The sequence below is a fragment of the Adiantum capillus-veneris genome, chromosome 4 (genome assembly GCF_014529385.1).
Source record: "Adiantum capillus-veneris isolate H3 chromosome 4, ASM1452938v2, whole genome shotgun sequence".
Classification (NCBI taxonomy): Eukaryota; Viridiplantae; Streptophyta; class Polypodiopsida; order Polypodiales; family Pteridaceae; genus Adiantum; species Adiantum capillus-veneris.
This window is the reverse complement of record NC_140934.1, coordinates 26467295-26490853: the sequence shown is the minus strand read 5'-3', so window position 1 is coordinate 26490853 and position 23559 is coordinate 26467295. Positions and strand designations below refer to the sequence as shown.

General features: G+C 43.2%; 1 protein-coding gene across 1 annotated transcript in view; it reads left to right on the top strand.

The window, feature by feature from the left end:
• LOC147458889 (small RNA degrading nuclease 1-like) overlaps nt 1-23559 on the top strand; it is a 39646-nt gene that overhangs the window by 4103 nt on the left and 11984 nt on the right. Inside the window, exons 6-7 of the mRNA XM_086510304.1 lie at nt 13342-13482; nt 13569-13685. Coding sequence (XP_086366430.1) covers nt 13342-13482; nt 13569-13685 — 258 coding nt within the window. The remainder of the gene's footprint in view (nt 1-13341; nt 13483-13568; nt 13686-23559) is intronic.

Sequence of the window (23559 nt, the reverse complement as noted above, 5' to 3'; positions counted from 1 at the left end):
ATTGGCACTTCTTTCATGACAAGGAGTTGTTTTCACCCTTAGTTCGGGACCTTCACGCAATATCTTCACCCTGTATCGACGGAGTACAATAGTTTGCTACACTGCTCGTGACGGCACTGTTGGAATTAGGGTTGCAGGAAAACACAGCTTGGAGAAGACGAAGGAAGCTCAAGGCACACAATAGAGAGTGTTTTACTTAGTGTGCAATGGAAAGTTAGATAGCCCTAGAGTGATGGGCGTATATACAATGCACGGGGAAAAAACCTCCTAAAGAGGGAAAAAATGTCCCGGCGATCCTAAGTGTGTTCACACACATCACTACCTCATGTATATGGTAACAATTCCCCCCTGGTGTGATGCGGTGAATGAGAGTTGATACATGAGTAAAGGGAAGTGCCATGCCCTGAGGACATGATCAGTCCACAAAGGGGAGTAAGCCCAAAGCTTTGCGGAAAGCTTCTCACTTCTCACGAGACAATGCCTTTGTGAAAAGCTTTGCAAGGTTGTCCTGTGTTGGGCACATAAGCCAAGCTGATCTTTCCTGTTGAGAGCCTCTCCTTGACATAGTGGTAATGCACCTCAATGTGCTTTGTGCGAGCATGAAAAACTGGGTTCTTCGCAACTGCCAATGCGCTCTGGCTGTTAGTGTAGATAGTGTTGTCAGTGTCCTGTCCAACACCCAAATCAACCATAAGGCTGCCAAGTATGAAACAAAAACCACTTGTGGACACTCGCTTGTCAAAACAACCAGCCCAATCTGAGTCTGAAAAAGCATGTAAGTCTGGCGGCAATGATCCCCCCTTGGGATAAAACAAACCAAGATGTAAAGTGCCACTCAAGTAGCGGAAAATCCTCTTGACAGCCTGCCGATGCTTAGACCCTGGGCTATGCATAAATCTGCTGACGTGTGAGAGTGCAAACTGAATATCCGGCCTCGTGTTGTATACATAAATGAGGCAGCCAACAACAGTTTGGTAAAGAGTGACATCTGCAGGATCACCAGCATCATGTAGACTTAACTTAAAACCTGTTTTTATGGGAGTGGCAATAGGTTTGCAATCCTCAAGTCCAAACTTACATAGCAATGTCTCTATGTAACTTTTCTGACACAAGGCAATACTGCCATCACACTGCTTAAACTGTATGCCCAAGTAATGATCCAACAGCCCCAAATCTTTCATCTTGAAAGTAGCATTCAAATCAGCCTTAAATTGGGACCAGTGATCAACAAATCATCCACATAAAGAACAACAATGAGAAGTACATCGCCCTCACGCTTGACATACAATGTGCTTTCTGTTGGACTGTTATGAATGCCTCGTTTGACCAAATGAGTGTGAGCTTTCTCATACCAAGCACGAGGAGATCGCTTCAACCCATACAAGGCCTTCTTACATCTGCACACTTTGTCCTCTTGTCCTTTCTTGACAAAACCACGAGGCTGCGTCACATAAACTTCCTCAAATATGGCACCACTCAAGAAAGCAGTAACAATGTATGGCTGATGTAAATTCCAACCAAAATGAGCTGCCAATGTACATAGAAAACGAACAGTAGTCATATGACTAAGTGGGAGCAAAAGTTTCTTCATAATCTATGCCTTTTTTTTGCCCATAGCCTTTTGCAACAAGTGGAGCCTTATGGCGATCAACCTCACCATCCAGTTTGCGTTTCAATTTGTAAACCCACTTTGTACCAATGGCCTTTTTGCCAGGAGGCAAATCACATAAAGTCCATGTGTCGTTTTGTATAAGTGCATCATATTCTGATTGCATGGCAGCCATCCAATTTTCTGAATTCTGTGCTTCATCAAAAGACAGAGGTTCCTCAACATCATGTAAGCTAGACACAACCAAAGCATAACAATCTGATGCATAAGAGGCATGGTGAGAACCTGAACGAGTACGACTAGACAAAGGTGCATCCAATTTACTGTCACGCAAAGTGTGCACCAGCCATTTTGGCATACCTCTAGCCTGCTCATTTTCAGCCCTTTCCTCATCAAGTACATCATGTACATTTGCATCAATAGTAATAGGCTGATCTGTAACATTTTCAGAAACCCCCATAGGCTGTACATTTGCCTCATTGGAATTTACATTCGTACTTCCACCACTGAAAAGAGGCAACAAAGTGTCATAAATGTTCTGTGAGCTTACATTGCTGTCTCTAGTACATTACAACAAAGGTTGAACAGAATCTTCCACAAACACAACATCACGTGAGACCAAAATACGCTTTGTTTGCGGATGGTACAACCTGTAACCTTTGCTTTTAGCACTATAACCAACAAAAATACATTTGGCAACCTTATCATCCAATTTTCTGCGTTGCACTTGTGGCACTAAACCATAAGCCAAACAACCAAAAACACGCATGTGCTCAATAGATGGCTTTCTATCATGCCATGCTTCATATGGAGTCATAGACTATAACGCTTTCGTAGGACACCTATTGAGTACATAAGTGACACACATGAGAGTACATAAGTGGCAACATGACAGCCTCGAGCCAAAATCAATGTGGTAAAGCTGGACTCTTGACCATACATCTTGCCATTTCCGTAAGAAACCTGTTTTTCCCTCGATCGGAACGGAGGGTGCTCATAGTACATTTCGAGACATTTTCAGCCATAGCAAGAAATTGCTTGAAGCACATGAACACTTCGGACTTAGCTTTCAACGGATATATCCATGCATGCGTGGAGTAGTCATCAATGAAAGTCACAAGTACAAGTAATGTTCCAAGGACGGAGTTTGCATAGGCCACAAACATCACTATGCACAAGTTGCAATCTGCATGTAGCACAGACTGATCGATCCTTTGGAAACTTAGCACACTGCATTTCACCCAAAATACAGCCTTCACAAACATGTTTGACAGGTGCTTCAAGAGGTGGCAAAGAAGCAGATTTCTGCAAACGTAGCAAACTGGCAAAATTCAGATGCCTAAAACGTGCATGCCACAGTTTTGCATCTGAAACAGCCCTTGAATCTGCAACTGCATTTGCTAAATTTTGTCCCACTTGTCATACAAAGTGAGCTTATACAGCCCACGTACAAAAGGCCAGATGCAACAATTTCCTCACCAAAACTGAGATCATGAACTGTACATCTGTCATCCACAAATTTGACTATAAGACCAAGTCTAGCAAGTGCAGATATAAACAAAAGATTCTTCTTGATCCCAGGAACATAAAGTGCATCAACAAGTGTGACAGAACTGCCATTTGTAGTAGTAAGCACAATCTTTCCAACTCCTTGAACCGGATAAGAGGCATTGTTGACACAAGTAACTAAATTTACATGAGGGACAGACTCAAGAGAGGTAAACAAATCATGATGTGAGGTAATGTGCTTTGTAGCACCACTGTCAAAATACCACACGTGAATCTGTAGCAACTGACATGCATGCATCATGAACAACAGGATTATAAGTACACTTTGCACTAAAAGCCCATTCTGCATCAACATCAGCATCACAGGCTCCTTTCATAGAAGACTCAAATAGGTGCATTTGTAGTGGAACCAACATTTGCAATGGAACCGCCCTCTTGCTTGTTTGCCTCGTTGGCCTTCAACTTAGGACACTACTTAATCAAGTGATCATTAGCTTTGCAATAATGACAGCACATCTTCTTTTTTCCCTTATCACCAGAATTTCCAGACGAATTGTTGTCGGAAAAAGCATTAGGAACAAGTGATTTTCCACTCGTAGAAGACCCATGAGAAGTGGCTGCATTTAAAAATAATAAGTGAAAATTGGCTAAAATAGGGAAAATAGGTCTATGCACTGTAAAAATGCTCCTGATGGGTTCTGATGGAAATCTGATAATCATGCTGTGTGCAACCAGAGGATATGCATCTACTCTAAAGTGTCTGGACATGCACGGTTTGCAAACAGACTCACAAAAGTGCCAGAACACTTCCTAAGCTAACTGAACTGAACCCATGTCATGAAGTAGCTTGTCCACGTACACATAGGGTTAGATGTGCACATGACATTCTCTCCTTTTCAAAGTGAGGTAGTGCTATCGAACTACATGGCGTCAAGGGAGATCGCCAACAGCGTCTGGAATCTTGGAAAAGACTCTTCGTCGGCTCACTCTGATGTGTGGGTCATGCGATACTTGAACTTCATAAAGGTGTGCAACGCTTTCTTCTTTGGTCGTTGAAAGCGACACAAAGTAAAATGTGGCTTCTTCAATGCTTCAACTTTATTTATAGTCATGCGTCTAGCTTCTTCAAGAATCTCCGAGGATGAAAATTCCTGAAACCACTTCCAACACAAAAAACATGAACATACCCATTCCATGTAAAGTGACTGGAAAAATTCTAGTCTTCTTTAAAGACTGTGCATGCAATGTAGATGAACATAGAGATGGAGTGCCAAACCGTTCATCAAACACACGCAAACATTGGAATCGAAACTTGTCTTTCTAATCTAAATCAATCAACTGTGGCAAATCACAATGGAAATGCCTATGCTTGATGTTCAATCCTTCTTGTGCTCTTTTGGATATTGTCATGCAAAGGAAGAGACATGGAATGTGAATTCCAGAGCCAAGATCGGTTCTTCGTAATTGATCGAATCTTCCTGTGGGGGTTCTTTGGACCGCGACTCAAGAGCCAAGATTGGTTCTTCGCGATTGATCGAATCTGCAATGAGGTTAGCTTCACTAGAAAAAGCATCAACTAAACCATCATTCTTGTGAACAATCACATTGTTATCTTGCAAATCATCATGCTCGTGAATAATCACATCTTGATTATGCAAATCCTCATGCTTATCATTATCATGCAAATCATGAGTGTCGTGCTTCAGAAAAGAAGAGACTGAGAGTGTCTCCTTCTCCTGATTCTTTTCAATCTTCGCCTGCACATTAGAAATGAGAGATGAAGAATGAACAATTTGCTCTCCACGAATGACAATGGGAGAGTCACTTTTGGCATTGAAAGTGAACGTATTTTCCGCGCAATCAATGAGAGGGTTATGCTCACGAAATCATCGAATGCCCAAAAGCATATCACATCTTGAAAGAGGAGAGACTACAAATTTTCTGTGGAAGGACGCGTGTGGAACAGTGAACAAAACATCAAGGCACTCTTGCGTGATGAGAGAGTCCATACCGGGAGAGAAGCTTGACACCTCGAAAGGAGATGTCTTGCTAACCTCCAAGCGGGCTCTTTCGACAGGAGAGTCACTAATCAAATCATGCATACTGCCTTGGTCAAATAATATGACAAAACGCTGACCCTTCACATGACCATAACAGTTAATGAGAGACTCATCAATGGGAGGATCATGAGAAACTTGGGTCACACTCATGTTCCCATTTATTGCATTGACAGAGAAATTGGGTTCTGTGGGTTCTTTAGATTCATTAGAGTCAACCTTAGGACATGTTCTTTTTATGTGACCCTTCATGTGACAATGAAAACAATGACCTTCCTTAGAATAAATGCTTTGTTCTTCCGACGTGATATATCCTCCTAAAATTCCTTTTTCTGCCTTCTCATGTGGAGTGAGTTTAGGTTTAGTAATTGTGTTAACTTTACCCTTAGGTTCATTTGGAGAGTTCTTTTCTGAGAGACTATTGGAAGATTGGTTAGAAGAGTTACCGTTCTTACCATTCTTACCGTTCTTACCGTTTTGAGGAGTCTGAGTGGTACTTGGAGAAGTCTTGTTTTCCTTAGGCTTTCCCTTGTTGTGCTTCATCTCCTGTGCGAGAGCAATCGCTACTGCCTTGTTGAGATCGATTGGGTCGAGGACTTCGATATCAAACCTGATATAGTCGTCCAACCCGAAAATGAAAGCCTCCTTGCGCTCATCATCCAATTTGCGTAATTGGGTGCTGAGCTGCCAAACACGGTTAGAAAAAGTAATGACTGGCATACCATTCTGCTTGAGATTGCGCCAGTCTTCTTTCAACCGTGCTAGGTACTATGGTGGCATAAACCGCTCCTTGAGCTTGTCTTGGAAGTCGGCCCAATTGAAAGAAAGGGGCGTGCCTTCCTTGGCTTCTTCTAGGTGCGCGGTCAATTGTGCCTCTTGCCATGCGTGGTACCAATTAATGGCATCACCGGCAAGGTACATAGCTACCGTTAAAACCTTGCTATTTCCTATCTTCTTAGTTGTCGCAAAATAAGCATTAAATTATTTGCATTGATTGCTTTTTGCAGTTTTTGGACCAAGTTGCTTTTGGGATTACTTTGCTTTTGAGTTTAATTGCTTTTGGCATCCCTTGTAAGAATAAAAGAACCCTTAGGGGCCTCACTTCTCAGAGCATCTAGACGCAGAGTCTGAGAGCAGAGGTCTCCTACGGGAGTCGTACTTTGCTCAAGATTTAATATAATAAAGAAATACCGAAAGGGGCGCCAGGTTTTGGGGCCAATACCTGTGGGCACGGAACTACACCGGCGGGCTGTGTTGTCTGGAATTGAACTGTGATTTAAGTTGTAAAGTATTTTTAGTGAATCTCTCTCGCTCTCTCTCGTGTCGCGACAGATTCTAGACTTGGGGTGCCCAAGCTTGTGACAGTGGTATCAAAGCACGGTCGATTTCTCTTCTACTGGGAAATTTGATCCTTTTTCTCGTGGCACATATGGATTCCGAAAAGAATCAGATGACTTTATTTGCCACCTTCAAAGTGGGAGGCGGTACGGAAAATTCAAGTGGATTAGCAGAGAGCGAGTACGGGCCACCTCGGCCTTCGGAGTGTCAACTCATGGAGAGGCAACATCAACAGCAGGTTGACGAGTGTACAAAGCATATGCTTCAGGTTGCCAAGGATCCACAATGTGCCAAATTAATGAGCATAACTCTTGGTTGGATTTGCATTCCATAGCCGAGGGGTGTTGGTGTAGGCTCTCTACTTCTCAAGCTTGGAGAAGGAGATGACTTGTGTGCACAACACACAATGGAGTGTGTGTGGCTTGTGGAGTGTATAAGAGAGAGAATTCGATTTTGCTACTTTACTCTTGCTACAAGCCTATTGGCTCAAGCCTTGGGCTAGCCAATGAATGGCTCTAGTCATAACAAGCAAGGGGTGTAGCATTTGGACAAGTGTTCTCCTTTCCCCTTTTGAGAGAAAGATCTTAATTATTTAATTGTAGCATTTGGACAAGTGTCCTCCTTTTCCCTTTAAGAAAAGATCTTAATTATTTAATTAAATCTAAATTCTTATTGGATCTTCCTATAGGTCATCCAATATGATTCAGGCACATCATGATGGCAATATTGCTAGGGGCCTGACATGTGGCCTTAATGTCTCTTGAGTCTTGGGCTTGCCTTGAGTGTGTGCGAGTGTTCTCTCTTATGTCCCTACCTTTAGCGCTCATCGTTGACTTGAACACTTCAAGCACCTTGGTCATCAAGCACGACAAGCACCTTAGTTATTAAGCACGTCAAGCAACTCAAGAACATGCCTAGTTTGCCTTAGGTCTAAAGTACCTAAAGGTCCTAGGTCTAAGGACTTTTAACACTAACCTTTGGAGGTCTTTAATAAAGCTAACCCTAAGGTCTTTTAAGCTCCATTATATGCTCATTGCACTTTGGTATACCATCTCTTGTTTGGACCCTCAATGAGATGTAGCTTTCTCTCCCTTTGGTCTTGTGCTGAGATAAGTCTAAAAGCACATATCTATATTCTAACTCTTGTTCCCATTCATTTTCCCACATTAAACGATCGGTTTCAATATGAGAAAATTATTTGGCATAGGTAGATATTAGATTTTATGACAATCTCTCTCTTGTGTCGCGACAGATTCTAGACTTGGGGTGCCCAAGCTTGTGACAGGTACCCACTTTTATCATGTGGTTATTGTGTATTGTGTCTTTTGCTCATGGTAGTATGGGGGACTGATTGCCCCCTCTTCACCATATCTTGCGTTTGTGATCTACTCTCTCTCTCTCTCTCTCTCTCTCTCTCTCTCTCTCTCTTCCATACAAAGCACCACTCACAAAAATTTCCATAAATTGAACATAACTTTCCATAAAAAACGAGATTCTGCATATATTCCAAGGTTTGTGGATGGAAAAAACCTTATTATAACAAGATGTCAAACTTCTAACTTATATCTTAGATCAAGTTTCTATAATCGAATAACCTAAATCTTCAAAACTCTGACAAGGAGGAAAATTTTGGTCTTTCAAAGCTTTTTTCATTAACATGAGAAGGTTATGGGGCAAAACTTGAGGTGTATAATGTAACTATGTCAATACCCATCAACTAAGCATTTTTTGAGGTTTCAAACTTACACTCATCTTGTAATGGAAATGGCCTATGAACTTTGAGAATAGTGGAATTAAGAGAATTAGAGTGAGCATTTTTTTGAGATTACTTTGAGAATATGGAGGGTAAACTTAATTGATGGTAGCAACATAAACATAGTACGTAATTAACTTGGCATGAACAATACTTTTGCAAGAGAGAGAGTATTAGAGAACATGACAATAGATGAGGACCGGATTTACTTGGAGCCGGTCCCCCCTCCAAAAGACGTTTGTATTATAGATTCTCTCATCAAGAGAGACTTTGTTACAATAATCAAGAGAGACTTTGTTACAATACAATCTTTGTGTTCCTTGTGACCTTGGTGATGCTATGAAGATGGAAAGGTTTATGCATCACGAGCTTAACATAAACTTTGCAAAAAGCATTAACTATCCCAAGCCTCAGTTCCAAGGCCTCAAACACCTTCGAAGGTGGAGAGAGCTAGCGGGGAATGAGGGTAGGGAAGAGGAAGAAGAAACATTCCATAGGAGAAAGAAATAGTTCCTCCCTTATCATCACTCTTCTTGCTTAGCATAGCATAATAGCATAGTAATGAAGACGAAGAAGATGACAAGCTTAAGCATTGAAGCATGACTCTTGGTTGGATTTGCATTCCATAGCCAAGAGTGTTGGTATAGGCTCTCGACTTCTCAACAAACTTGGAGAAGGAGATGGAGCTCTTGCATTTTGCACTCCACACAATGAGAGAACGTGTGTGTGTGTGTGTGGGAGAGTATACCCCCCCTCTGATGCTTGGTCCACCTCTCTCTCTCTTATTATTTTATTATTTCATTTGGCCATGTGTCCTCTTTTTCCTCTTTGAGAGAAAGAACTTAATTATTTATTTTTATGTATCTAAATTCTCATCGGAACCCTTTAAAACCTATCCAATAGCATTTAAACACATCATGAGGGCCACATGTGGAGGAGCGTTTGAACATGTGTGTTTTATGCTTATTAAGTCATTTGGTTGAATGGAATATTTCAAGGATTTATTCAATCAAGCATGGCACGTTCATGTCTCTTGAGAGTTATCTTTAAATTGAATACTTCAAGAACTTTAATCATTTAAGCATGTGAGAAACACCTCAAGCTTTTGGGTAAAGTTCCCACTAAAACCTAGCAAGCCAACAAGCACCTCATGCTTGGGTAGGATTCCCACCTCAAGGTCAGCCTTAGCTTGCCTAAGATCAAAGGACTTTTGAACACTAACTTTTGGAGGTCCTTAATGAAGCTAACCCTACGGTCTTTAAGCTCCATTAGGTAGCATTGCTGTTTGACAAACCATCTCTCATTTGGACCCCTTTACCATTGGCCCCGTGTTGAGATAGATCCGTAAGCACATGTGTATATTTTAACCGTTGTTCCCATTTATTATCCCACATTAAATGATCAATTTAATATGAGAAAATCATTTGGGTTGGTTAGATATTAGATTTTATAACACATCTTGTAATTTTTAAGGTCATTTAAGAAATTTATACTACGTTATCTCTTGCCAATCAACCATTGCTATGAAAAATCAACCGAAGTGTGCATATAGATTCCCCAATTTTGTCCATATGAGGTATTTGTATACAAGTTAATGAGATGAATGAACAAATCCAAAAGTGGACCTTATTTTAACGCTTATCTTTGATAAATAAAATATAAGAGTTTCAACATGTGCAATTTTTGGGATATGACATACATCACCACATATAGCTTGCGTAACAATGATGAACCGAATGTTTTATGTGGTTGTTGATTGAATTCACAACATATTTTACCCACACGACTTTCTTTAGGTTGTGCACAAAACTGAGAAACTATAATTTTCACGAGTACTTTTCTAACATTTTATAAGTTTACAAAAGCATTTCTTGACATCTTTCCTAGATTTATATACCATTCTATTTAAATTCATGAAAAAGTGTCCTTTTAGTTACCAAACTAGTGTTAAGCCATAGTATAACCGGCCTATACACAGTAGAGGGCGGTACTAATTTAATTATCTGTTAATTTTCACATAGAGGATTGAGAAGAAGAGAGAACACAGATGCGTCCAGTAACACTACGCACACGAAGACCGACACCTTGTAGGCTCCAAAGACTGGCGCCTCTTTTGGTATTTCTTCATTCAATTGGTAATAGACGATTCGAACACTTCAACTAAACTCTCACCAAGCTGTCAAAATCTGTCAAGGGCTGAAATTGCAGGTTTTCGACCCCATTTCGGCAGCATAATGGTGCCAAAATTTTTGTGGGTCAAAAGTACAAGCCTAGGACGCATTCCCTTGCATTTTAGAAGCATCCCGGTTAGTTGGAAGTAAATTTGAGCATGCTGTGGTTTTCTGTTTTGGTCACCAATAGGTGCCCAAACTCCTAAACAAAACAACCCCAAGGCTCCCGTGGTGTTATCTTTCGTTTAAATTGAAAACCCTAAACCTGCAAATAAACGCGGCAAGCTGTAATTCTCTGTTTTGGATCGTTTTGAGCGGAGCAAACAAGTCTATGAGTGTTTCAAGAGCTCCGGCACGCAATGGAACACTTCCCCTTTGATTTGGACGTGCTTTCTTGGACCTAATATGCTATAAATTGGCTTGATTTACTCATGGAGAGGGCAATTAAACTCCCTTGGGTGTTGCCTGTTGTGTCTGATGCTACAAATATAACCACTTTCTTCCACAAGAAGCACCAGGAATTTGATATCTTCAAGAGCCATAGCGAGTTGGATATGGTACGGACTTCAAAACCAGGTTTGCCTATGTGTAGTTGGTGCTCCATAGGCTCTTCAAGCTGAGGGATTCACTCATGCAAACTGTGGTGGATCCCAAATGGAGATACATGCACCATTTCTAGCAGGAGACGACTAATTACATCCAGAGGCGTGCTTTTGATGAGAGCTTTTGGGCAGAGGTGCAATCTCTCACAGTGTTCATGTGCTGTTGCATGTCATGAACATGGAGGGATCGACACCATAATAAGAGGGAACACCCGTCTTGGACCCTCAACATTCTGAAATAGCATTCCAGACTCTCAATGTTCGAGAAATGCGTTGCAGAACGAGACGTGTTTTGGAAGTGGAGCATGAACGGAAATGCACGTTTCGACAATCCGGGAACGTCGTTCCTAGTCACGTTCCGGTTCATGGTTCATATTTGACTCTTATCATTTTGTGTTGAGAAGTAGCCAACTTCAATCTACGTCTACAACCATGAATGCGGGCAAATGTCACCTTAAAACACCCTTACGTATGGCTCTATTTGGAATATTGGAGCTCAATAAGTTACTTTATAGTTGTCTCTCAACATATAAGCTGAAACAAGGCTAATTTAAGCATTTTAAACCCCCCATTCTGAAGCCCGTTTGGAGTCCCCGTTCCGTTCCAAATGCATTCCAAGGGGGTTTTCCCATTCTTCGTTCCCGTTTCGGGTAACTATGGTCGACACTAGGGCTGGTTTACGATCTCTTCGTGTAGATGAAGAGCCACATTGTAGATTGTGCTTCTTTATCTCAGCAACGGTAAGTTTCCTTGATTGTACATTGACAATTGTTGTTAGTTGTTAATTTATAGCTACATTGGGATGTCTGCTTTTTTTTGGATTTGTGCAGAGGGGATGACATACTTGCTACTGTGGAGAGCCGGTGGACATTCATGAGTTGTCCTATACATGGGATGGTTGCATGTCTCCATCCTCTCTACAAAAAGTTAGAACTATTCCATGACAGGGATTTGCTTGCACTACGCGATTCATACATCTCATTGATGTATGACGAGGACGCGCAGCTGGAGATTGATGCCGAGATGACGACCTTCGTCAACAGCTTAGGCCCATCCTTTGTGCGACCAATGGCAGTGAAACAGGAGGCTTCCACGTTTCCTTTCACTTGGTGGCAGAGCTATGGGAGATAGGGTCTTCCAAAGCTCATTGATCTTGCGTTACTACTACTTTTGCAGGTAAATACTAAAACCTAAACTATTACGACTTTAAGAGCTTTCAACTTTACATTTGCAATTTGTTTGGTCTACAATTTCACAAGCATTGGGATTGCTCAATTGAAGGATTGCTCTGCGGGTGCTTGTGAGCGCAATTGGAGTGCTTACTCATTGATCCACACCAAAATACGCAATCGATTGAGCGATGCACAATTAGAGAGGTTGTTTTGCTGTCAAGCCAAGTTCATTTGTGGTCCCATGTCCTTAGGCTTGATCCCTATCGAGCTACCATCTCAGTCGAGATAAAGTTGGCCTTGGCTCCGTTGTCAAAAAGATAAGCGCTTTTTGGTCCTACACCTTGTCCTATATCTTGTACTGGTGAGTGCTGTGATGAAAATGACCCTCAAGTGTCTCCATGAAATATGGAACAAGCCCGGCCTTGGTTTTCCCTTTTTTTGCTCGCCCCTCGGCCGCTTTTGACGATTCTGGTTTTGCATTTTCCTCCTTTTTTGGGCACTTTGCTAAGATGTGCACACATATAGCTATTGGGGACCCAAAAGCAACTTGGTTAATAATCCACGTGGGGATCTCCTGTAAAAGCATGTGTAGGGGTGCTGCCACGTCAGCAATTCATATGCTGCTATGTCATCGTGCCATGTCAGAGGGTCCTTACTGGGTTCCATGTCATCAGCAGTCTCTGATCCCATCCTTCTTTGGTCTCTTTGGTACGGTGGGGCAGTGCCACATCACCAACCTGCAATATGCAAGGTTCTCAGACAGGAAGTGCTTCAGGACACCGAGGTGTGTTGAGGAGGTTCTATTATGCAGCATTGAGGGAGCTTGGAAGCCCCCCTCCTCTCCTTGTGTCAAGTGTAAGCTTTAGATGCTCATCTTCCACCCCTCAAAAATTTGGTGGAATCAGGCATTCAATTAAAACCAAAAAGTTAGGATTCTTACGAGCTGAGGTTTTATCTTTTGGCTGAGAGTTGATGTTAGCCTACTTTTTCGTTGTCGTTGTTTTCAACCTTAACAGTATTTTATACTTTCACGTTGCCTGTTATACTGATCATAACTAAAATAACATTCAATTTTCTTTTCAATTGATTGTTTTTACAATGTCCTTGTAATCATTTTTTGTGTAATGAAGGGATGGGTACTGACAGATTCAAAGAAAGCAGAGGGTCAAAGTGTTACTGAACACATGATCTCCTTGGATTGTGAAATGGTGGATTGTGACAACAAGACGAAGGGATTAGTCCGAGTTTGTGCCATTGATGCTGAATACAAGGTATATCACTCAGTAGCACTTGATTTGACTTCATTATTTTATTATGTATGGACCTTATGATTACAAACTGTAAAACTTGGTTTCAGCTGTTGGTCGACATGCTTGTAAAGCCAGAAAGGCCAGTGATAGATTATTTGACTCCCATTACGGGTATTTCTGAAGCAGATCTGACAGATGTTACATGCAGCTTTTACGAGGCACAGGTATGCATTTTTTGGTCTATGCCTAGTACTTGCTAAGATGGCCTAAAAATTTATGCAGTTTTAGCTCTGATTGCATCTAGTGCACATTTTTGTCTATTCACCTTTTCTAGAACCATTGAGCTGTATTCACATTGGGCGCACATGTATTATTTTTTTTTTTGAGATTAGGGTAAAAAATAGTCTAAGAAAAAACATAACAGCTCCCACTTTATGACATGTTTCAAAATGTTTTCTGCCGACATGTCAAGCGAAGCAATATTGATTATATTGTTGCTCCCTCTCTCTCTCTCTCTCTCTCTCTCTCTAGCTCACACCCACATAGTACTCTCTCTCTCTCTCTCTCTCTCTCTCTCTCTCTCTCTCTCTCACACACACACGCACACGTGCACGCGCGCACACACACACACACATTTTTTTAGAGTAATGTCACACGCGCGCGCACACACACACTAACGCACACACTTTTTTTTCGAGTAATGTCACACGCACGCGCGTGCGCGCGTGCGCGCGCACACACACACACACACTCACAATGATGAGTAAACACAGAGATAGAGAGAGAGATAGGCTGGTAGATAGGGACTTGTACAGCTTGTCTTTGTTAAGACAGAAGAGGTTGGATGAGGCACAGCTGCCTCCAAATGGACCTCTTGAGGAGGTCACCAGTTCAAGATTGAGAGGATGTTTCAGAGCAGCTGGCTATATAGATAGAAGATCTGCAGTCGGATGCACCTCAGGATCAACCTGAGGTGCCCTAGGATAGGCAAGTTCAGCAGGCTTGGACGGAGATTCAATTGCAGGTGCCTCTTACACAGGCACTAGTGGGGGAGAGCAGAGGAGTGAGTCTCCTTAGTTAGCTGAGGAGATGTCCTGATATTGATGATTTTGCCTGCTTATTTCTTTGTGTGTTGTCCATGGAGATTTTGAGAGATTTCATTGAGGGATGGGCCACTATGTGTTGACATGTGTTTCTGTAGCTGTATAAAGGATCTCAGATTTTTCATCTCATTGTCGTCGACATTGTCGGCGAGTCCAAGCATTGTAGAGATTTGTGCAATCATAAGTAGACCGCTCTCGCCATAGAGAGTGGGGCCCTTGGAGGAGGGTTTGACAACTTGCTTGGTGTCGTATTCTTTTCTCTCTCTCTCTCTCTCAGTCTCAACATCTTCATTCACAGTGTCATTCACTTTGTTTGTGATCATTTGCACTCTCACTAAAGGAACGGAAGGCTCTCCCTTCCGTAAGTAAAAGGAACCTTGAGCACAGTTCGGAGCACTCATCTTGAGTAAAGTTCATCAGCTACACTTTTCATTGGTATCAGAGCTTTGGCAGTGTTCTGTATCACTTAAGGAAAGAACCACAAGAACCACATAATTTTTTTTTGCTTGTTGCGGTCGCACCAACCCAAGTTCACTTGGGCGTGTCAATTCTTAATCGTGTTTTTGAAGAGTGACAGGAAACCCAAGAAAGAAGGGCTTGCCTAGCCTCCCCTTGTGCCTCTTTTCACTCATTGAGAGCGGACCGTGCACTTAGCGGCCGGCCAATTGACGTGAGGTGAGAAAAAGCAACCTTCATGTGTCACGTGACACATCCCAACCCTATGTGTCCGTGGACAAGCTACACCACAGCAGGGTTCAGTCAGTTCGGTCAAGTCTAGATTAGCAGTGATCTGGCACTTTTTGAGTCTATTCGTAGACCGTGCATGCCCAGTCACTTAGCATAGATGCATATCCTCCGGTTGCACACAACATGATCATTAGAATTCCCATCAGAATCCATTAGCATCAGTTAGGGGAATTTTCCATTGCATTTAGCCTATTTTCCTATTTATCGGTATTCACTTATTATTTTTAAGTGACTTTCCAACAAAAGTAGGTAGGGCAATTTTGCTAAGTTAATATATAAGCAAACCCAAGTTAGCACTTTCTGGCAGAAGAGGCAGCAGGAGCACCTTGCTCAACAGGCAACTTCTCAGCAAGACCAACCCCCGCGACTACTCTGGCGTTTTTTCCATAGAAGACCTAGCGTTTTTGCATCAGATCAGCCTTGGCGATTTGTGCACAGCAAATCAGCCCCGGCGTCATCACGACACAGAAGATCAGCCTAGCGTTTTTGCATTTGCAGAACCCCGGCGACAAAAGGACCAATTTCAGCCCCTGGCGTTTTTGGATTTCAGCAGCAAATTAAGACCGGCATCATTCACCTGAAGTGTAGCAGATTCAGCCCGTAAAGACCATCAGTTTTCAGCCCTAAGAAACCTCATTTTTCAGCCAAGAAAACGCAGCCAAAACAGTCATTTTCAGCCACCGAAACAGTCCCGAAATTCAGTGATTAGAAGATCTCAGATTTCAATCGTCGTCATCATCGTCATCGTCATCGTCATCGTCGTTGTTGTCGTCGTTGTCATCGTCGTCATCGGCATAGACCAAGTTGCATAGTCCATTGCATACGCATTGTACACCTGTGTGCAATCAAAGAATAGACCACTCTCGCCGACGAGAGTGGGGCCTTCGGAGGAGGGTTTTACAACCTCTCGGGTGTCGTATCTCTTCTCTCTCCTTCTCTCAGTCTCATTCACTTGCACGCACAATATCCACTCACTTTGTTCGTGATCACATCACTCTCCATAAGATGGAAAGCTCTTTCTTTCCATAAGAACTAAAAGGAACCTTGAAAAATAAAGATCACTAATCTTGAGAAAATACAACATTCATTCCGTTGCACCTAACATTGGTATCAGAGCTTTGGAAGTGTTCTGCATTACTCAAGGAAAGAACCACAAGAATTTTTTTTGCTTGCTGCGGTCGCACGAACCCAAGTTTACTTGGGGGTGGCGATTCCTAATCGTGTTTTGTTGAAGAGTGACAAGAATCCCAAGAAAGAAGAGCTTGTCCAGCCTCCCCTTGTGTCTCTTTTCACTCATTGAGAGCGGACCGTGCACTTAGCGGTCGGCCAATCGACGTGAGGTGGAAAAAAGCAACCTTGGTGTGAGCACAAGGCCGCCAAAAGGGTAGAACTCGGGTGAAGAGAAGATCCTTCTCCAACGCAATTTGCAAGCACAAGAAACCCTCAAGAACCTCAAGAACCCAAGATTCTCACAAATCAAGGACCTCAAGAACCTCAAGAACCCAAGATTCTCACGAATCAAGGACCTCAAGACCCTCAAGAACCAAGATCCTCGCGAGCTTAAGACCCCAAGATCATAGTGCATGGTTGTCACCCGAAGCGGCATGGATACTTTACCTTCAGGTGATGAGCATGAGAGAGGCGATGAAGGATTCTCCCCACCAGGAGGTTTTTCCAACCCTCCCCCTTCGCCATCTACGCCAAACCTTATGGAGGCAATGATGAAGCAAATGATGGCCATGATGGATTGACAAGACGACAAGCGCCTTGCTCAGGAGTGTGAGCACATTGCTCTTGCCGCAAAACACGAAGAAAATCGACTTGCTTTCGAACGCGAGCACGATCAACGCGAGGCTCAAAGGGAGATTCGTCATCAAGAGTTTATTTCCCACATCCTAGCTTTGAAGACCGATCCACCCAAAGATCGTGGAAGTTCGTCCAGTGGGGCAAGCCACGACGCGGATTCCAACCATCCAGTTACAGAAAAATTGACTTTCAGTAAGTATGACGGTAAGATGGATGCTAGAGTGATTCATTCTTGGTTTCATCAATTTAATGCTTATTTTGCGACAACTAAGAAGACAGGGAATAGCAAAGTATTGACGGCAGCTATGTACCTTGCCGGTGATGCGATCAATTGGTACCACGCATGGCAAGAGGCACAGCTAGCCGCGCACCTAGAGGCAGCCGACGATTTCACACCCCTCTCTTTTAGTTGGGCTGATTTCTAAGACAAGCTCAAGGCGCGGTTTATGCCACCTCAGTACCTCGCACGATTGAAAGACGATTGGCGCGCTCTCAAGCAAAATGGTATGCCGGTTATGTCTTTTTCTAATCGTGTTTTGCAGCTAGGTACCCAATTACGCATGTTGGATGATGAACGCCAAGAGGCTTTTCTCTTTGGATTGGACGAGTATATCAAATACGATGTCGAGGTATTCGATCCAATCGATCTCAACAAGGCGGTAGCGATTGCTCTCGCACAGGAGATGAAGCATAACAAGGGAAAGCCTAAGGGGAACTAGACTTCCACAAGTACCTCGTAGAACCCACAGAACGGTAAGAATGGTAAGAATGATAACTCTTCTAACCACTCTACCAACAGTCTCTCATCAAAGAATTCTTCCAATGAATCTAAGGGTAAGGCTAACATAACTGCTAAACCTAAGCTTACTCCAGATGAAAAAGTAGCACAAGGAATTGTAGGAGGTTACATCACTTCGGAAGAACAAAGGACGTATTCTAAAGAAGGTCGTTGTTTTCATTGTCACATTAAGGGTCACATAAAAAGAACATGTCCTAAGCTTGAATCGAATGAATCTAAAGAACCCACAACACCCACTACATCTGTCAATGCAATGAATGATAACACGATTGTGCCCAAAGTTTCTCAGGACCCTCCCATTGATGATTCTCTCATTAAATGTTATGGTCGTACGTCGGGGCACCGTTTTGTCATATTGTTTGACCCAGGTAGTATGCATGATGTGATCAGCCCCTCGCTTGTTGAGAGAGCCCGCCTTGAAGTTAGTCCGAGATCTCCTATCGAGGTCTCTGGCTTTCGCCCTGGTATGGACGCTCTCATCACGAAGGAGTGCCTTGATGTGTTGTTTGCAATTCAACAGACTGCCTTCACTAGAAGATTTGTTGTTTCTCCTCTCTCAGGATGTGATATGATTTTAGGCATGAAATGGTTTCGTGAAATCAACCCTCTCGTTGATTGGGAGGCTAGCACTTTAACTCTCAATGCCAAAAGTGATTCTCCTACTGTCTTTCATGGAGTGGATACTTCTCCTTCTCCATCTCTCATTGCTAATATGCAGGACAAGATTGAAAGGATTCGGGATAAGGAGATTCTCTCAGTCTCTCTTTCTCCAAAGCAGGATACACAGGATTTGCATGATTATGCGAAGCATGATGATTTGAATGATAATGATTTGCATGATGATTTGGATGACAAAGACAAGCATGATGAGTTGCATGAAGATGATGTGATTGTTCACAAGGATGATGTGTTAGTGGATGCTTTTTCTAGCGAAGCTAACCTCGTTGTAGATTTGATCAATCACGAAGATCTGATCTTGGCTTTCGAGTCGAGGTCCAAAGAACCCCCACAAGACGATTCGATCATTCAAGCAGAAGCGACCTTGGCTCTCGAGCCTAGGTCCACAGAACCCCTTCAGGAAGAAGCGATCTTGACTATCGAGCCTAGGTCCAAAGAACTATCACAGGAAGTATTATGTGTTCGCATGATTGATACGCACGCATTGTTCGAGTGTTTCATTCGTGAAGGTTTCCTGTATTTTAGTCAGCATCGTTATGTAATCCCTTTTACTAGGCATGACATATTGTATGTTGAGCACGTTTCTCTCATGGATGAGCATGAATGTATGCGGATTGTTCATGAAAAGTTGAAAAGTTTGTATGTCAGGAAGTCACATTCCATGTCTCTTCCTTGCCATGACACAGTTGAAGAAAGAACACATGATAGTATGAGCACCAAGCATGGGCATTTCCATTGTGAATTGCCACAGTTGATTGATTTTGATCAAACAGAAAAGCTTCGATCGCATTGTTTGCATGTGTTTGATGAACGGGTTGTAACTCCGTCTCTATGTTCATCTACATTGCATACATAGTCTTTAGAGAAGACAAGATTTTTTTCCTTCACTTTACATGGAATGGGTATGTTCATGGTTTTGTGTTGGAGATGGGTTCAGGAATTTTCAGCCGTGGAGATTCTTGAAGACGAAAGAAGCAGGACTCTAGACGAAGTTGACGCAAGGAAGAAGATTCAAAAGATTTTGTGTCGCTTTCGGCGCGGCCCAAAGAAGCAAGCGTTGTAGACCTTTATGAAGTTCAAGTACCGCACGACCCACACAGTAGAGTGGGCCGGCGAAGAGTGAAACCGGCCCGTAGGGCGGTAGGCGTTGGCTTTCACCTGAAATTCTTTACTTTAAACACACACACACAGAGCACTTTGCAAAGAGAACCTGCGACGAGAGTTAACACTTGAATACACACACGGCTCGGAAGCTAGAATGCTTCGAGCAGACGCCGACAACCTGTAGGCCCCAAAATTGGCGCCCCTTTCGGTATTTCTTTATTCTTTAGGAGGGTAAATTACAAGGTAAGGTCCTGGGAATCCTTCACGTGTATCCACCTAGATACCATTTGATTTGGCCAAATTTTGGCAGCATAACAGCCCCAAAACTTGCGCGAAACCAATTCCCCGGCTGGAACTCGCTTGCACTGTCGTATACCCTCTGATTCCTGTCCAAAAACAGTAAATTCAGCACGCTGTATTTACTGGTTTTTGCCCTGTTTTCAGCCCCAAACAGTCCCCTAACTGTCCTCTGCCAGTGGGGCACGATTCCCAATGGTCCTGGCGTCCGTATGGCTGAAAAACAGTAAATTAACAGCGCATACACAACGCTGATTTTGCACCTGTACGGTGAGGTTATGACCCTCACCAGTGCCTGCTTTGGAGCAGCAGTTAGCTACCCCTGTTCCTGCTCAAGGAGGCTCTTGCCTCAGCACAAAAGCATGAACCCACACAACTGTACATCAGTCAAATGAGTAGCCCTCTTGTGGGGCATCACATAACTGCATGTAGGGGAGAGAGAGAGCAGTGTGTAGTGTGCAAGGCATCACTCCTAGCACCACACTGTACATGAGAGGGAAAGAAAGCACTCCATAGCTCTTAACCTGTGACAGGTTGCAAATGAGGCCTCTCCCAGCTTAAAAATCAGCGCCCATTTTTCTGCAAGAGGAAAGTTCACAAAAAGTTGACACTTGGCGCATTTTCAAGCATTTTCTCGTTTCGGGTTTGCCGCTTAAAAATATCCTGACTGGTTGCCCAGTTGACTTCGCGGCAGAGTTATAAAATGTTCCCCTAGTCATACCGGAGGCAATGACGCGAACACATTTCACGGCCCAAAATAGCAGTTCCCTAAATTTTAGGAGATGCTTCCGTTGGGCTCCCACTGGTCTTCTGACCACCTATCCTCATTGGGACCGCATCCAAAAGTGCAATGTGGCCCAACTGTCGGATACTTTTTGTTGGAAGTCCCACCTTGACTTTACGCCTTAATTGAGTTCACTTCCTAGTATCCACCAACTTGCTAAGTGCGACGGGGGGACCTATATGATCTTGCTCTGAGCCTAGACATCCTCTTACCATATGAATTCCAGTGTCGACCACTTCCCGTCTGCGGGTGAATCTACCGTTCACATTGGCCATACAATGTCCGACCGTTTGCTACTTCAAAAAGAGGGTCTCAAAACAAATAAAATAAACCCCATTGGAAAGAAACCAACAACCAAGGTTAGCAGCTGCCACATCTCTGTGACATGGTTAATAACTGCCACGTCCTCGTGACAAAGAGTCCCTTCCAGGATTCCGGATGCTGTTGGCGATCTCCCTCGACGCCATACAGTTCGGTACGAGTACCTCACTTTGAAAAGGAGGGGATGTTACGTGATACATCCCAACCCTATGTGTCCATGGACAAGCTACACCACAGCAGGGTTCAGTCAGTTCGGTCAAGTCTAGATTAGCAGTGATCTGGCACTTTTTGAGTCTATTCGTAGACCGTGCATGCCCAGTCACTTAGCATAGATGCATATCCTCCGGTTGCACACAACATGATCATTAGAATTCCCATCAGAATCCATTAGCATCAGTTAGGGGAATTTTCTAGTGCATTTAGCCTATTTTCCTATTTATCGGTATTCACTTATTATTTTTAAGTGACTTTCCAACAAAAGTAGGTAGGGCAATTTTGCTAAGTTAATATATAAGCAAACCCAAGTTAGCACTTTCTGGCAGAAGAGGCAGCAGGAGCACCTTGCTCAACAGGCAACTTCTCAGCAAGACCAACCCCCGCGACTACTCTGGCGTTTTTTCCATAGAAGACCTAGCGTTTTTGCATCAGATCAGCCTTGGCGATTTGTGCACAGCAAATCAGCCCCGGCGTCATCACGACACAGAAGATCAGCCTAGCGTTTTTGCATTTGCAGAACCCCGGCGACAAAAGGACCAATTTCAGCCCCTGGCGTTTTTGGATTTCAGCAGCAAATTAAGACCGGCATCATTCACCTGAAGTGTAGCAGATTCAGCCCGTAAAGACCATCAGTTTTCAGCCCTAAGAAACCTCATTTTTCAGCCAAGAAAATGCAGCCAAAACAGTCATTTTCAGCCACCGAAACAGTCCCGAAATTCAGCGATTAGAAGATCTCAGATTTCAGTCATCATCATCGTCATCGTCGTCGTCGTCATCATCGCCATCGTCATCGTCATCGTCGTTGTCATCGTCGTCATCGGCATAGACCAAGTTGCATAGTCCATTGCATACGCATTGTACACCTTTGTGCAATCAAAGAATAGACCACTCTCACCGACGAGAGTGGGGCCTTCGGAGGAGGGTTTTACAACCTCTCGGGTGTCGTATCTCTTCTCTCTCCTTCTCTCAGTCTCATTCACTTGCACGCACAATATCCACTCACTTTGTTCGTGATCACATCACTCTCCATAAGATGGAAAGCTCTCTCTTTCCATAAGAACTAAAAGGAACCTTGAGAAATAAAGATCACTAATCTTGAGAAAATACAACATTCATTCCGCTGCACCTAACATGGTGTGAGCGCAAGGCCGCCAAGGGGTGTGCCCGCGGAAAAGAGCAGAACTCGGGTGAAGAGAAGATCCTTCTCTAACACAGATTGCAAGCCAAACAAGAACCTCAAGAACCTCAAGACCCTCAAGAACCTAAGACCCAAGACCCAAGACCCACAAGAACCCAAGTTCCTCGTGAACTTAAGAACCCACGACTTCAGTGGATGGTCATCACTTGAAGTGGAACACTTGGAGGTGATGAGCATGAGAGAGGCGAAGAAGAGTCTTCCCCACCAAGAGGTTTTTCCGACCCTTCCCCTGCCCCATCTACGCCAAGGTTTGTACTAACTCCTATGGAGGAGTTGAAGCAGTTGTTTATGGACAGGAAGTTAGAATGCGAAGAAAGCAGAGCAAAAAGAAAAACAGAAATAGATCGCAAGCACAAAGAAAGAAGAGTCGAAATGGAGCACGAACACGAAGAAAGAAATGCAGAAATGGCCCGCGAACACGAAGAAAGAATGGCAACCATAGCCAGTGAAAACGAAGAAAGAATGACAACCATAGAGCGTGAGCACAACGAAAGGAAAGCCGCATTGTTGCGACTCTTTTCTTAAGTGCAAACACAGATGCGAGAAATACGGGAAAAGGAGACTCTCAGTCTCTTCTTGTTCCAAGCATGACACACATGATTCACATGATTATGATAAGCATGATGATTTGAATGACAATGACACGCATGAGGATCAAGATGTGATTTCTCACAAGCATGATGATTTGCATGAAGATTGTTCACAAGGATGATGTGTTAGTTGATACTTTCTCTCGTGAAGCTAACCTCATTGCAGATTCGATCAATCACGAAGAACCGATCTTGGCTCTCGAGTCGAGGTCCACAGAACCCCCACAGGAAGATTCGATCAATCACGAAGAACCGATCTTGGCCCTCGAGCCTAGGTCTCAAGAACCCCCATAGGAAGTATTATGTGTTCGAATGATTAGTCAGCACGCATTGTTCGAGTGTTTCATTCGTGATGCTTTTCTATATTTTAGTCATCATCCTTATGCGATCCCTTTTCATAGGCATGACATATTGTACGTTGAGCACGATTCACTCATGAATGAGCACGAATGTAT